Source organism: Schistocerca gregaria, chromosome 1 (assembly GCF_023897955.1).
Source record: "Schistocerca gregaria isolate iqSchGreg1 chromosome 1, iqSchGreg1.2, whole genome shotgun sequence".
Classification (NCBI taxonomy): domain Eukaryota; kingdom Metazoa; phylum Arthropoda; class Insecta; order Orthoptera; family Acrididae; genus Schistocerca; species Schistocerca gregaria.
Genome location: NC_064920.1, coordinates 828,421,634 through 828,438,877, shown reverse-complemented (window position 1 = coordinate 828,438,877; position 17,244 = coordinate 828,421,634). Strand labels below are relative to the sequence as shown.

At 43.3% G+C, this 17,244-nt stretch overlaps 1 protein-coding gene across 1 annotated transcript in view; it reads right to left on the bottom strand.

Annotated features, from left to right (window-relative positions):
* Positions 1-17,244, bottom strand: part of LOC126271921 (proton-coupled folate transporter-like) — a 91,310-nt gene that overhangs the window by 39,893 nt on the left and 34,173 nt on the right. The window contains exons 5-9 of the mRNA XM_049974321.1: positions 9,581-9,767; positions 9,340-9,487; positions 4,019-4,120; positions 3,371-3,508; positions 2,995-3,078 (exon numbers count right to left, since the gene is read on the bottom strand). Of these exons, the coding sequence (XP_049830278.1) occupies positions 2,995-3,078; positions 3,371-3,508; positions 4,019-4,120; positions 9,340-9,487; positions 9,581-9,767 (659 nt within the window). The remainder of the gene's footprint in view (positions 1-2,994; positions 3,079-3,370; positions 3,509-4,018; positions 4,121-9,339; positions 9,488-9,580; positions 9,768-17,244) is intronic.

Below are 17,244 nucleotides of genomic sequence, written 5' to 3'. Positions count from 1 at the left end.
AGTGTAGTTTGCTCATCGTGTTGTTTCTGTCCAGCACGGTGTGTAGTTTGACAGCTCCAGGTATGATTGGTTGTGGACGCCAATATCTTCTACGTTGCTCTGTTGAACTCCCTGTAGTGCCCTGGTCAGGTGAAATGGAAGTTATCTTGTCGGTGGGTCCATTGACTGTCGGTCCGTTGGGTTGTCGTCGGATCGTGAATGGTTGGCCCACCTGCCTGTCTCACCTAAGCGAGCGTTAGTGTTTGAATCCCAGGCCGACCCTCGAACATCTGAGCGCCCTTGGGTGTACTGCCCTATTTTAAAATTTTTTTTATTGTTGTTTGTTCTTCTATGGCTTCTAGCTGATTTTTTTCTTTAAATTAGAGTTGGTTTGCTCTTAAGGCCTTCAGCCTAGTTTAAGGTGTTGTTCCACATAAGCCCGTTGGCATTTTAAAAATTTTAATGTTGTTGAATTTTTAAGTATTGCGCCTTCAACCGATTTTGAGTTTGAGTTGTTGTGCTCTTAAGGCTTTCTGCCTAGTTTAAAGTACAGTTTCACGTATGCCCTTTGGCATTTTAAAATTTGTAATGTCATTGGATTTCTAAGTCTTGGGCCTTCAGCCATTTTGGAGTTTGAGTTGTTATGCTCTTAAGGCCTTCAACCTAGTTCAAAGAACTGTGTCACATAAGGCCTTTGGAATTTTAGAAATTTTAATGTTGTTGAATTTTAAGTCTTGGGCTTTAGCCGATTTTGAGTTTGAATTGTTGTGCTCTTAAGGCTTTCAGCCTAATTCGAAGAACTGTGTCACGTAAGGCCTCTGGTATTAAAAAAAAATAATGTTATGGAGTTTTAAGTGTTAGGCCTTCAGCTGATTTGAATTTAACTTGTTTACTTCAGCCTAACTACAGAACTGTTTTAAGATAAGGCTGGCCTTTTAAATTTCTGATTGTGCTTGCGTTTTAAGTTATTGGCCTTCAGCCGTTTTTAAATTACAGTGGCTTTCAGCTGGTAATTAAGTCCCAAAAATTAAAGCTATGTGTTTAAAAAAATATATGTTTTGGGCTCTTGTAATGTTTGATAAAAAAAAACGTTTATGTTTGAGTGTAACTGACAGCCCCTTATTTTGGCCGCTTTCCATAATTTAAGTTACCTATCCTGTCCTACGAGTTTAGCTGGGCGTCTCACTGGCCTCCAGTGAACCGTACTAAAGGATCATTGTTGTCCAAAGAGGGCTTACTAAGCATAATTACATACACGGAAGATCAGCCGCAGAATAGTAAAAAAAAAAAGAAAATAATTATGAATAGATTTCTGTTAAGTCCATAGCAATATGACCGTGTAATATGGTTCAAATGGCTCTGAGCACTATGGGACTCAACTGCTGTGGTCATCAGTCCCCTCGAACTTAGAACTACTTAAACCTAACTAACCTAAGGACATCACACACATCCATGCCCGAGGCAGGATTCGAACCTGCGACCGTAGCAGTCACATGGTTCCGGATTGCGCGCCTAGAACCGCGAGACCACCGCGTAATACATAAGAAAAACTACAGATATTCAAGGGAGGGCAAGACGCACTTGTTACAAAAACATTTCAAGGACGCTCGATACAATTACAAGATGTGCATGATAGTGGCCTACTACGTTATGCAAAACACTTTGCACAAGACATAGATTACAGCTATTTCAAGGGAAGCAGTGGATGGTGGCATAACTTCAAACAGCGCTACAGAATTGGAAAACCTAAGGTAGTGAAATTTCTAACCAAGTCTCATCTTGACGATGCACAGAAAACTGTGAAATTGACGCGAAAATTTGTAGATGAGATAAGAAAATTTATTCTGTCGTTCAGTAAGAAATTTGTTTCCGACTCCGACCAATCTGGATTTCAAGAGGAAATGCATATGAGGGGAAACTTGGAAATCAGAGTATCAAGAGTATTGCATCAATGTCAACTAACATCAATGCCTTAACGTATTCGTATACAATTATGCCGACTATTGATTTGGATGGCAAATTGGCTGTAAAGTTATTGATTGTGCTGTGAGAAGTTGGAGGTTCTTTGCTCCCTACGATTCTTTCTCGTATGTGTGATCTTGCTAGGGCAGTAAGGAATATTTACATCACATCAAGTAAGAGTGGGAAAATGGGCACTGCTTTTGGCCAATAGCCGGTCAAAATAACTTGTTTTGCTTGGTTCATGGTGCTTATACTCGTAAACATCACACATCCCTTCTAATAAGTGTGTGAAATTGCTGTTCATACCACGGGACAAGTTCAGCATCTGGATGTTTCTATTATTCGTGACCACAAAACATACTATCGCGCTGTCTGCAGCTAGGCATTAAAGGAGAGTCAGTTTCACGATAAGTTCCACGACAGACTGTTTCGTATTCGGTTTCATGCCATCACATCCCATTACTTCTCATCACCCCGTTACACCTACATGATTTTATATGCATTCTTTATGAGTGGGTACATGTCTGAACGTCCTGTGCAGTTTGTAACTCGCAAGGAATTCGACTTCGATCTTGATACTGCAAACCTCTGAGATTACTGTGGCACGCCATTCTTCATTCGGTGTTCATGGTGCAACTTAATGGTTTGTTTTGAACATTTCTTGAATATCGACGATGTCTATTTTGTGAAGTGTAATACAAACATTCCATAGAAGTTCGATCTCTGCATCTCCCAGACACACATTTCCTGGCGTCCTCCTGATGCACATGGTGACTCATTAGCAGCTAATTTTTAACACAACGCTTTCTAATTGGCCGAACTGAAGATTGAACTTGAGACCTCGCACTCAAGGGGTTTCGTGTAAGCCCTAATAGATCTATTCCATTTTCTGCTGTAACATCTGTCTTATTACATTCCGGTTATGGCACTCAAAGCTCCGAATGTTGCCATCTCGTTTGTCTTCCTTTCTTTTCCTCGTGGTTACGTAACAGTTAGCTAACAAATCGTAAAACTGCTGTTATAAAGGGGAGATTATTTCTGAACTGCACTCACCTATCTCGTCCTTGGCGACCAGCCTCGTCAGCATCGCCCTTACCAGAACCCAGATCAAGGCTCCGAAGCAACCGATAGCTCCGCCTGCAAACAAATCAGAAAACATTTCACTGAGACGAGACCTATAGTGTCGGAATGGATGAGGAGTGCAGGTATTGACGATGAATACAGTTGGTCCATGTTTTCTCTGAATATACCCGGTATAATAACACAGAGAGAACATAGCAAATGATATACAGAAACAACATATAGGAGGAACCCACGTAACGTAAACACTCCAATAACATAGAGTTGGAGTAAGGATAGTCATAAGTGCTAATAAGGACATAACACAGCGAACACAAAATAAAAATTCACAGGATAGCTGACAACTTACCCAGAAACATGTACCACGACTCCGGTGATATGGCGTGGATTACGGATGCAGAGATCTTGCAGGAGAAAGTGATGAAGGCTATCCATCCGTCGCCCAACTTGAGCCACCGCACGAACACCATCACCCCCACCAAGGTTCCTGCAAAGATGGAACGCGTTGTCTTGGAACAGTAACTCATTTTGCGATCCATCACAGCTGTGTGCGGATTTTAGTAAACATTACTCTTGTAGTACTTTTTCTGGTACAACTGTATTCGGAAACCTCTTACCAAAAAACAGTCTGTTCTACAATAGAACATTTTTAATGACATATTTTAAACTCGACAAAAGAAAGCTCCTTAAGGAAAAGCAAAACCGGAGAAAATTTCTAACGAAGAGACATATAAACTTATCTATAGATCACCAACACCGTAGCACGCATTGGAAAACTAATTTAAACGGTTTTACTGGATACTCACTTGCCGCTGCATTAAGCGCGTTGAAAGAAAAAGCTAATTTCTGATCAGTCCTGTTGAATAAATATTTATTATCTATCTCTTTTAGGAAGCGTCTTCAGCTGTTTTAGTGTTACATCTGTGTATTATTCTCTAAAATGACGTCGAGTACTTTGGGACGTGACAGGAAGCGGAGCTAACGTGCAGAGCCTCACCTGCAGCAGTGGTGCCATTGCTGAAGAATCTGAACAGCAGGTTGTCCTCCATCGTCCACTGGAACTTGGCGTTCACGAACTGGTAGTAGACAACGCCTTCTCCTAGAAACGCAGAACACACCACTGCACGATGAGTGTTTCCAGATACTGATCCCAGTACGCATTGAAATAAACTCCTATGTAGTTTCGGTTTCTATATCGTTTCTGCAGATGAATGCAATACCTTTTGCATTCGATATCACTTGCTCACTGAATATCATCTGAACAATTGATAAGCGCTGTTGATAAAACTACCTAGTACAAAGAAACAACTACTAGTTGTAATTCAGTCATCTGCTTCTATCTTCTCTACTAATGGTAAGCTACACACAAGGGTAAGGTTTCTGAAAATGAATGGATGCCAAGCATCAAAATGTATTCAAATGAAAAGTACCAGTCAAGTCGGGACGAGGGGCCAGCACACATGTAGTGAGAGAAATTACTTCATCCTTCGACATGAAATTCATACTACATTACTTTTTGCTTCGGTAAACAGCTGCTGCGCTGTATTCAAAATTGAGGACAAGGAATAAAATGATCTTTGACTTCATCATACCAAGTTTCAAAAATAACGCTGGCAAGCTCCTACAGAAGCAGAGAGTACGTAAAAGACGCTGATACGAGGGGTTCCATTTTATATACTCCAATTGCTACACCACGAAGATGACGTGCTACAGATGCGAAATTTAACCGACAGGAAGAAGATGCCGTGATATGCCAATGATTAGCTTTTCAGAGCATTCACACAAGGTTGGCGCCGGTGGCGACGCCTACAACGTGCTGAAATGAGGAAAGTTTCCAACCGATTTCTGATACACAACCAGCAGTTGACCGGTGTTGCCTGGTGAAACGTTGTTGTGATGCCTCGTGTAAGGAGGCGAAATGCGTACCATCACGTTTCCGTCTTTGATAAAGGTCGGATTGTAACCTATCGCGATAGCGGTTTATCGTATCGCGAAATTGCTGTTCATTTTGGTCGAGATCCAATGACTGTTAACAGAATATGGAATCGGTGGGTTCAGGAGGGTAATACGGAACGCTGTGCTGGATCCCAACGGCCTCGTATCACGAGCAGTCGAGATGACAGGCATTTTATCCGCATGGCTGTAACGGATCGCGCAGCCAAGTCTCGGTCCCTGAGTCAACAGATGGGGACGTTTGCAAGACAACAACCATGTGCACGAACAGTTCGACGGCGTTTGCAGCAGCATGGACTATCAGCTCGGAAACCATGGCTGCGGTTACCCTTGACGCTGCATCACAGACAGGAGCGCCTGCGATGGTGTACTCAACGACGAATCTCGGTGCACCAATGGCAAAACGTCATTTTTACGGATGAATCCAAGTTCTGTTTGCAGCATCAAGATGGTAGCATCCGTGTTTAGCGACATCATGGTGAACACACATTGGAAGCGTGTATTCGTCATAGCCATACTGGCATATCACCCGGCGAGATGGTATGGGGTGCTATCGGTTACACGTCTCGATCACCTCTTGGCAGATTGAGGGCACTTTGAAACAGTGGACGTTACATTTCAGACGTGTTACGACCCGTGGCTCTACTCTTCATTCGATCCCTGCGAAACCCTGCATTTCAGCAGGATAATGCACGACCGCATGTTGCAGGTCCTGTACGGGCTTTTCTGGATACAGGAAATGTTTGACTGCTGCCCTGGTAGCACATTCTCCATATCTGTTACTAATTGAAAACGTCTGGCCATTGGTGGCCGAGCAACTGGTTCGTCACAATACGCCAGTCACTACTCTTGATGAACTGTGGTATCGTGTTGAAGCTGCATGGGCAGCTGTACCTGTAAACACTATCCAAGCTCTGTTTGACTCAATGCCCAGGCGTGTCAAGGCCGTTATTACGGCCAGAGATGGTTGTTCTGGGTACTCATTTCTCAGGATCTATGCACCCAAATGTCGTGAAAATATAATCATATGTCAGTTCTAGTATAATATATTTGTCCAATGAATACTCGTTTATCATCTGCATTTCTTCTTGCCTCATTAGATCGAAACTGTATCCTTACTTTTTGTCGACTACATTCTGTTCACTGTGAACAAAATAATATAATATATATATATATATATATATATTTCCAGAGTATTTTAGCTTTGTGATCCCGCGAAATCTATGTAGAGAGTTCATCTTAAATACACTGACAGAAAAGAAATCGGAGCACCAGGAGGAAGTTGTGCGTCATAAACGAAAGATGGAAGGCTTGTCTCTACATCTGAAAGATAATGTCTCATCAAATTCTGCACCAGTCACATAGGAGTGGACTTAGTAGCGCCACTATGAGGAGGCTTTGAAACCACGTTGTACCAGACGTGAGAGTTAGTTACCTTTGAGATTGGAGGTGACGAATTGATTTTTGTCGAGAATACTTTTAAGGCGACAAAGACGCAATTTTCAACACCTCACTGAGTCTGAGCGAGGTCGTGTAATTGGCCTACGAGAAGCCGGATGTTCCTTCCGTAATACTGTAGACACTTGGCAGGAGTGTAGCCACTGTACACGACTGCTGACAGTGATGGTCACGAGAATGTACAGTTGCAAGAAGATCGGGCTCTGGACAGTCACTTGCACTTCAGAGGTGGAAGACAATCGTGTTTGGTGTATGGCTCTGGCGCATCGTACTACCTCTGCAGCACCAATTCGAGCAGCAGTTGGCACCACACTGACATAACGAACTGTTAAAAATCGGTGGTGTCAAACGAGAGCTCATCGGAGGGCAGGGTGGAGGTCTGTTGTGTTTTATGATAAAAGCTGGATCTAGCTCGATCCCAGTGATGGTTGTGTGTTGGTTAGAAGAAGGCCATTTGAGAGCCTGCATCTTATCTGTCTGCGTCATAGACACTCTGGCCCTGCACCTGTCTAAGGTGCGATTTCGTATGACAGCAGGAGCACTCTCGTGGTTATCCCACACACCCTGACTGCAAAACTGTACGTCAGTCTGGTGATTCGACCTGCTGTGCTGCCATTCATGAACAGTATTCCAGGGGGTGTTTTGCAAAAGGATAACGCTTGCCCACATGCGGCTGTTGTAACCCAATATGCTCTATAGAGTGTCAATATGTTGGCTTGTTACACTCGATCACCAGATCCGTCTCCAATCCAGTAAATATGGGATATAATCGAATGACAACTCTAGCGTCATCCACGAACAGCATTAATCGTCGCTGTATTGACCGACCAAGTGCACAGGCATGGAACTCCATTCCACAAACTGACATATGGCACACGTACAACTAAATGTATGCACATTTGCATGCTTATAGTCAACTGTCTGACGGTTATTTGTGTACCGGAATTTCACATTTGCAATGGCTTATCTCGCTCTTGCATTATCCTGTGGTCATGAAATGTTAATCACTTTAATATGTTGTTGTTCTTGTGTTGTTGTGGTCGCCAGTCCTGAGACTGGTTTGATGCAGCTCTCCATGCTACTCTATCCTGTGCAAGCTTCTTCATCTCCCAGTACCTACTGAAACCTACATCCGTCTGAATCTCCTTAGTGTATTCATCTCTTGGTCTCCCTCTACGATTTTTACTCTCCACGCTGCCATCCAAGGCTAAATTGGTGATCCCTCGATCTCTCAGAACATGTTCTACTAACCGATCCCTTCTTCTAGTCAAGTTATGCCGGTCGCGGTGGTCTCGCGGTTCTGGGCGCGCAGTCCGGAACCGTGCGACTGCTGCGATCGCAGGTTCGAATCTTGCCTCGAGCATGGATGCGTGTGATGTCCTTCGGTTAGTTAGGTTTAAGTAGTTCTAAGTTCTAGGGGACTGATGACCTCAGATGTTAAGTCCCATAGTGCTTAGAGCCATCAAGTTGTGCCAAAAGCTCCTCTTCTCCCCAATTCTATTCAATACCTCCTCATTAGTTATGTGATCTACCCATCTAATCTTCAGCTTTCTTCTGTAGCACCACATTTCGAGAGCTTCTATTCTCTTCTTGTCTAAACTATTTATCGTCCATGTTTCACATCCATACATGGCCACACTCCATACAAACACTTTCAGAAACGACTTCCTGACATTTAAATCTATACCTGATGTTAACAAATTTTTCTTCTTCAGAAACGCTTTCCTTGCCATTGACAGTCTACATTTTATATCCTCTCTACTTTGACCATCATCAGTTATTTTGCTCCCCAAATAGCAAAACTCCTTTACTACTTTAAGTGTCTTATTTCCTAATCTAATTCCGGCAGCATCACCCGGTTTAGTTCGACTACAGTCCATTATCTTCGTTTTGCTTTTGTTGATGTTCATCTTATATCCTCCTTTCAAGACACTGTCCATTCCATTTAACTGCTCTTCCAAGTCCGTTGCTGTCTCTGACAGAATTGCAATGTCATCGGCGAACCTCAAAGTTTTTGCTTCTTCTCCATGGGTTTTAACACCTACTCCGAACTTTTCTTTTGTTTCCCTCCTGCCTGCCCAATATACAGATTGAATAACATCGGGGATAGGCTACAACCCTGTCTCCCTCCCTTCCCTACCACTGCTTCCCTTTCATACCCCTCGACTCTTATAACTGCCATCTGCTTTCTGTACAAATTGTAAATAGCCTTTCGCTCCCTGTATTTTACTCCTGCCACCTTCAGAATTTGAAAGAGACTATTCCAATCAACATTGTCAAAAGCTTTCTCTAAGTCTACAAATGCTAGAAACGTAGGTTTGCCTTTCCTTAATCTTTCTTCTAAGATAAGTCGTAGGGTCAGTATTGCCTCACGTGTTCCAACATTTCTACGGAATCCAAACTGATCTTCCCCGAGGTCGGCTTCTACCAGTTTTTCCATTCGTGTGTAAAGAATTCGCGGTAGTAATTTGCAGCTGTGACTTATTAAACTGATAGTTCGGTAATTTTCACATCTGTCAACACCTGCTTTCTTTTGGGATTGGAATTATTATATTCTTCTTTAAGTCTGAGGGTATTTCGCCTGTCTAATACATCTTGCTTACCAGATAGTAGAGTTTTGTCAGGACAAGACAAACGTATTCCTGTAACTTCCTTACTCTACATTTATTATGTATTGGTGTTGCGATCTCTTTTCCGTCAGTGTATGTAGAAGTCCAACAACTTTAAATACCGAGATAGTTCTGGAGCAGACTTGCTGAACTGTGCTTGAATATACCAGAAAATATCGAGTGTGAAGGCAATGTGATATTTCACTCCGACTTTATTCTCTAGTGGAACATGTACGACTCTTAACAAAAATAAGCTCGTAGAGATTTTTCGTAGGTCAGTGCGTGAATGTGGACATACCTTGGGAGATAAGGACGCTAGTGACGGCCACGAAGATGACCATTAGGATGGCTGTGCGGCCGTGGTGGGGCCGCTTCATCAGGGACGTCTTGAGAGCGTCGCGCACCAGCTGGGGGTGGAAGATCCCCTTGCAGCAGCTGCAGCTCCCCTAAGCACACGAGACACGTTAACATTAGTTTATGATAAATATGTTACAGCTCTCCTTGTTCAGTGGTGCGCGTAAAACAGGCTACCAACTCACGCCTTGTGGTGGTGTGTAGCGCGCAGTGGTCTCTGGCAACAGGAAGATGGAGTACAGCAGACACAGCACCATGAGGCCGGCAGCCAGTTGGTACACGCCTCCGTAGTTGAGGCTCAGGAACAGCGGCGTGGACAGCCCTGACCCCAACATCACAGCCAAATACTGCGACACGTCCAGCAATCCTAGTCTGCAAGGAGCAGTTTCAGGATGTCACGAGAGCTTTGCTCTTGAGACGTGGGCACTGCTACGAGACGTGTTCAATAAGTAATGCAACATACATTTTTCTGAAAGTAGGTTGGTTTTATTCAGGATTCCAACACACCATACTATCCCTCACTCTTTTGGCTACAATACCCTATTTAAACATAGTCTCCATTCAATGCGACAGCCTTACGCCACATTACTGGAAGGGCTTGTATCCGGCATAATATCACTATATTGGTCGACTGCGGGGCCAACATCTTGCTGCATCAATAACTTCCACATCATTCGTGTGGAGTGCATCTTTGATTGGGCCAAACAGATGGAAGTTCTTTATGGTCTTCTGTTAGATGGCGAGGAACCAAGCAGACACACACCCTTGAGTAACCCAACTGATGGACGAGTCTGTCACCACTACCAATGGAGATGTACAGTTGAGCGGCCAGGTGGTAGTTTGTGATCCGTCGATGACCTCGTAATGAGTGTCCACACGTTGCAACGTCATTCTGTAGTTTTCCCCCAAAAGAAGATCAAGGACAGTTCTGAGCCTGGAACACGCCTCTGTCACAGACGCCATTTTGGAAGGATACGTATAGCGCCGCCATCTGTCGAAACCAGAGAGGCTGAAGCTGGAATATTCTACGATGTTCCACAGGCAATTCCACACTTTTTCAATCGAAATTTTCCGAAATAATACGTGTATCGCATTACTTATTGATCAACCTCGTACATTAAAAGTAATGGGTCTCTTGGTCTTCAGATCTACATCATTGTCTCGCCATTACTATTGCTGTGGATCGTGATCACATTAAGTCTAAATTAACCTGATCGTAAACGTTAGCGCTAGCAATACAAATATTGATACATCACGTATAACTGCCACATTAAATCAATTACCAGTGATGACAAAATCGTCTGCAAGAAAAGACGATGTCCATTGGCTTAATTTATTAATCTTGAACACTCCGCTTGTGAAGCGCCATTTTGACCCAGGCTTTGTGTGTGTGTGGCTGTGTTTTGCATTGTTTTTTATTTTAATTTCTATATTGTTTTTCTTTACATTATGTTTTTTTGCAATTTGTGTAATTTATATCTGTGTATTTTAGATATGTATTTGATTTCATTGTGATTCTATGTCTCGCCCGTATAAGAGGTTTAATATCATTGCTTAATGTTAATAACGCAGTGAGTGAGACAGTTGAAGGATAGTTCAAAAGTGGCTCTGAGTACTATGGGACTTAACATCTCAGGGCATCAGTCCCCTAGAACTTTGAACTACTTAAACCCAACTAACCTAAGGACATCACACACATCCATGCCCGAGGCAGGATTCGAACCTGCGACCGTAGCGGTCGCGCGGTTCCAGACTGAAGCGCCTAGAACCGCTCTGCCACCAAGGCCGGCGGTGAAGGATGGTGCAATGTGGTCTGTTGAAGGTGCAAGAAGAGAACGTATTCGCGATATATTTCTTCTATGGCTTGTAATGACCAATAGTTCAGACTGGAATGCGAATTTGCAAGAGGAGAAGATCACAAGAGGAGAAAGAAGCAGAAGAAAGAAGATTTGGAAGAGAGCAAGGAAGATTCATCGTAAAGACGACACAATATACTTTGAACATACTAGAGCCTCAGGAAGTTCCAGAGACAGTTGGCAGTAAACTGGAATAATTCAGCTGTGCCACAAATCATCCTGGAATACACAGAATATACGAGTACAAATTACATCAGAAAAGCGACTCTTAAGCTGTCTTATACAGCCGAGATATATATGCTGAACTAACATTGTCGTGTAGTAAAGCGTATTGTTTGGTTACATGCAGCTATGATTGATATTGTATCTACGTGCGGAGCGTTAAATACTGTTTGGTTTTGAAAAGTACGAATAAATGGGCGAACTTCATAACAAATAGTATGTTAGTCAGTGGCCCTAAATTACTATTGAGTGGTGTTTTCTACATCAGCAGTCAGTTGCGTCTTGTCACGTTTTACGATGGAGCAATGAAAAAAGATTTCTTTTTTAAGTGCGTTTTGACAGTTTGACTCTTCGGAGAAGACGTTGCAGTATTATTATGTTCTGGAGTCACTCCATATGATTTACGGAATTTAGCGTCGCTGTATTTGCTCCAGACCAGCGATGAATGAGCAATGAGGCATCGACACCAAAGATATCGCAAGTCATCCCAGGTAAGGAGCAGATAAAAATATATCTATGCAATCACACCGTAAGATGTTAATTGGCATTTGTCAAAACAAGATTCCCCAGTAAAAACATTTAAAGTGTGTCACATAGAATAATGTCAGCTTTCGGCTTATCTCTTTTATAATTAACTCGCAGTAGCTCAGCAGATTAAAATTACATATCTATTATAAATGACCAGTAAATTGCAAGGACTTAACATAATTTTTCACTCAACTAAGTGTTGAAATAGTGAAGACACTAGTTTTAGTACTTCACTACTCTGCAGACATTACAAAATTGTAGTGTAAAGAATGGTTTTTTATAAAATTGTTGGAGGTAGACTGCTTCCTCGCTGTATTGATACTTTGGAGCACTGTCTGACAACATTCACAGGCACATTTCTTAACACATCAACACTTACTCTGAAATATTAGTATACAATTTATTTACATTTATTTACTTGTGTGACTAACTTACATGTATTCATTTTGTGTGTGGAATTTGTGTTTTGTGTAGAAACTTTGGTCAAAAGGGTTTAAGAAGTCTAGCAAAATGATAGATGTTTGTTGGATTGTAGGCCGTTGTAGAATAGGATGCACAGCTGGGCTAGAGCAATATTAACTGTTCATATACCAGAAACAGCGATAGGTACCAGTTACAGGAAATAAGAAGCAGCTACGAGCGTTTAATATGTTCTCCTCATTCACACTGACGTAAGTCACAGTTCAGATTTCGATGGTATGTTGAAAAGTAATGCCTCCGAATTTTTATGTGAAAATACTTAAAACTTTTTAAATAAGACAAACGTTATTAACATTTTACAGCTTTATTCTTCATGTCTACATATAACGTCTGGGGCTAATACATATCTCTTAACGAGAGGCCAGTTTGTTGATACCATCACTGTAGAATGTCTGACAGTGTTCACGGAGCTGCTTCTTCTGTGCTTGCACCGCTTAATCGCTATCAAAGTGAAGTCGTCGAGATGTTCTTTACGTTTTGGAAACAGATGAAAACGGACGGTGCCACGTCGTGATTGTGTGGAGGAAGATGGATGACAATGAACCAAAGGCGTCGGATTGTTGCAGATGTCGAAGCGCTCGTGTGTGTCTGGCATTGTTATGCTGAAAGAGAGGGTGCTCCATTTGCGGACGAATTCCTCGATTTTGAAACTCGATTACAGCGCGCTTTCTCTCACGCACCGACATAGATGCGTTACACACGTCATGTTACACGCTACAATTCGGAGCCCTCTAACGGCATAGGGTTGTCGACACCTCGATATAAATAATAAAGGTATAGAATGCTAATAACGTTTGTTGTATTTGAAAAGTTTTAAGATTTTTCACATAAAAATTCGGAGGCGTTACTTTTCAGTCCCCTCCTGTACATTTATTCCACAGAATTCACAATTTGTACGTAATGGTTCAGCGTGAATCTCATTATATGAGTGGTAAGCTCGTTTATAAATTATGCTTTTCGCTGGTGGTCAAGCTAAAGATGCGTATTAATATGAATCGCGTGAGATTACGTCCGGTTGCATAATAGCTTCTGCCCTCGATTTCTCATCTCCTCAGAACTCTTCGTATTGTACACGTTCATCATATAACACACCCCTCGATATAATTGCTTAAATGATTCCTACTTTGAGCTTCACATGTCATTTCCCAGGACTTTTTCCCAAGGTGTTAGCTAACTCAAAACCATTACTAGCGCTGCTCATTAGTAGTGAATGTTAGAAAAGAGAAAGGCTTGCAAACTCTTGCAAGTTATTAAAGTACTTAGTCTAATTAACGATTAAAACATAAATAACAATAATTCACAAACAAACATAAGAAAGAAAGAACAAATTTTGACCAGATAGCCACTACAGGGAACGAAGAGTGTATTTGGTCTGAGAAGACGAACCAGGCCTCAGCGCCACACAAGCACCTGGCACTCTACCCCACTCCAGCCCTGTCTTTCGCGATTGTTGCAGTCATAGTCTGGTAGATACCCGCAAGGACTCGCGTACGCACAACACAGAGATCCCACTTTGATAGACCCAGTTCGGGGACGCTTCTGGCAGACTGCGGTGGCCAGGTTCGTCTCCAGTTTACTGTGGATGAGGTGGTTCTTACTTCCTCGATGTCCTGGTGCAGACCACGAACGGCACTACCGACGTCTTCGTGGTCGTGGTCGTATTTTAAGGTCTTATCCTGGTGGCAATACTCGTGGCGCAGCTCGTCGCCAACAACTTTGGCATCGACGCCGTTGGCAACGCCGCCTTTCACCACCACGATGTCAGGCTTCTGGAGTCCTCTTGGTGTTTGGAGGTGGGGCTCAACGAAGATGTTGAACTCCTTCTTCGCCAGCTCCACACCCCTCACCCCCGCGATGTAATTGACAGTGGCGTCATATTGTTTCACGCGGAAGCCATGGGTCCTGCTGCGGGTCTGGACAACGTGGTTGGTGGTCTAGATGGCACTGCATCCTGTCCTGTGTCTCCTCTCGACCTCCCGGCCGCGACTGCAACGGGCCAAGGATGGATGGACGTTAATTCCACGTTAATACGATCACGTATCGAGTTGATGTAGGCGCGGCCGGAAAGAAAATGATTGCTGTCCGCGACCCACTGATGCTAGCCAGGTGTTGCAGCTGTGGACATCAGCGTTGCACCGTTGAATGACACGTGTAATCGTGCCTGCCACATGTCTGCCAGCTTTATCGTCGTTACCAGCGAGTGTCCCTCCCACAGAAGGTGTTTCTCGAGGGCGCCAATCTCCAGTTGTATTTTTTCCCAGTCCCCATCGTCCACTGGTGGCAGGGTCTGCTGCAGTGTCTGGAGGCGTCTTCGTCAGAGGAATGCCGAGGCCCTAGTGCAGGATTTGGGTGTGGAAACACCTGATGGGAGTTGCAAGGTGCCTCTTACGTGAGGAAGACATTTTAACCAGTTTTAATAAATTATTGTCGCTTATTGATGTATTCACGATAGTTAGGAAGTGCTGTAGTCAGTAGCCGGCCATGAACCGGAGAGCATTTCCCACGCTGGCTGGCTGGGTGACGAAGCGACTCTATGTCGCACGTAGTGGGGTGGGGCCCGGCGCTGCACCATAGCAACAAGCGTCAGCCTGGGAAATATACATGACGGGAAGTACCGCCATAATTAAAGGCATTTATGACAACATGAATACTAGGAGGAGCCTCTGGATGTTCACAACTATTTATCATAATTTTGTCTCTTTAAAATTCACACCTGTTCGTTAACAAATGCATATCTTACTACGTACGAACTAGATCGGAAATCCACGAACTGTGACGAAACTAGTACGAGATACGGACTGCGCGCCAAAGTTGGCAGTCGGCGTTAAGAGCTCTTCCTGTCTTGTTCGATGGTAGCTATGCTCTCGGTATGCTAGTGCAATTTAAAGATACGAGAGGCGTTCAGTAAGTAAAGCAACACATTGCTTTTTGTAACCAGTTTGGTTTTATTCAGCGTTGTAATAAACCATATTATTTCCCACTCTTTTGGCTACAAAACCCTACCTATCAACACAATCCCCGGTCAATGAAACGGCCTTACGCCACCTTACTGGGAGGGCCTCTATGCCCAAATGTACGACTCTACTGATCGATGTCGGAGCCAACGTCTTGCTGCATCAATAACCTCCCCATCCATTCACGTACACCTCCCTGCAGAGTGCATCCTTCATTGAGCCAGACAGATGGGAGTCGGGAAAGTGCTAGATCCGGTCTGTAGGGTTTTTGTTTCCGGCTGTTTCATAGCCTGTGACAATGTTCGAAAAAAATTGTCACGATCAGCATCCCGTACGGACGGTCTTTTGTTGCTCTTTATCGTCTCTTGTTATGCAGTGAGACACCCAGAAGGCACAGACCTTTGAGTACCTCTCACTGGTGGACGAGGTGTCAGCACAATCAACAGAGACGTCCAGTTGTGCAGCGACGTATTTGGTTGTGATCTGACAGTGACGTCGAATGAGAGTGTCTGCAAGTTTCAACATTACAGGAGTCACAACTGTGTGCAGCGGGCCGGCACGCGGGAGCTCGAACAGGTCTGTGCGATCTTGTTGCGATGATGGCAGACGTTTCACCCGTCGACTAACCGTGATTTTGTTCACTGTCAGGCCTCCGCAGACATTCTTCGAGTGCCTGTGAATATCTGCGATTCTTTCTGCCAAAAGAAACTCAATCACAGCTCTGTGCTGGGAATCTACCTCCATTACAGATGTCAGTTTTGAAGGTTACGTTTAGCGTCGCCACCTATCATAATGAAACTGTTGCGGCTGAAGCGGGAATATTCCACAATGTCCAACAGCAAATTTTTACATTTTTCAACCAAAATTGGCAGAGAAAAAAATATTGCATTACTATTGAATGCCACTCGTAAAACAGAGCTGGCCATTAAAATTGCAATAGGAGGGAGAATAGTAATTAACAAAAAATTTACTTACTGTGCATATGCAGTACAGCAGACTGAGTATATGGCCAAGTTTGTAAGTGATTTAATGGTATACAGAGCTCGATATTTCGTATCCAGAGATGCCATGTCTAGCAGCAACAATGACTTTAACCCGGCTGGGTAGCGAGTCTACATGAGCTTAGAAGACAAGAGTAGGTACGTCAATTCATGCTGCTTCATCGTTATGCCAGAGCCTCAGTGGCTGGCGACTGGCACCAGTCAGTCGGGAACTGTAATTGATTAATTTTTTATTACACTGCAAAGATAAAATTGTATAATACCATTGCAGTTATTCTACGACATCGTTGGGTGATTTTCGATTCTCAACTTTATAATGAATTGAGGCACGGAATGCCTCTTAACTTTTAGTCATCTTCTTCTGTCCAGCAAAATGTAGGGATTCTCTTTTGTATTACTTTATTTCAAATAATAACCGTTCAATCTTTCGACCAACTTTGTTGTCTGGGAGCGAAAGCTGGGTGGATTCAGGTTACCTTATGAATAAGGTTGAGGTTACGGATATGAAAGTAGCTAGGATGATTGCAGGTACTGGTAGATGGGAACAATGGCAGGAGGGTGTCCACAATGAGGAAATCAAAGAAAAACTGGGAATGAACTCTATAGATGTAGCAGTCAGGGCGAACAGGCTTAGATGGTGGGGTCATGTTACACGCATGGGAGAAGCAAGGTTACCCAAGAGACTCATGGGTTCAGTAGTAGAGGGTAGGAGGAGTCGGGGTAGACCAAGGAGAAGGTACCTGGATTCAGTTAAGAATGATTTTGAAGTAACAGGCTTAACATCAGAAGAAGCACCAATGTTAACACT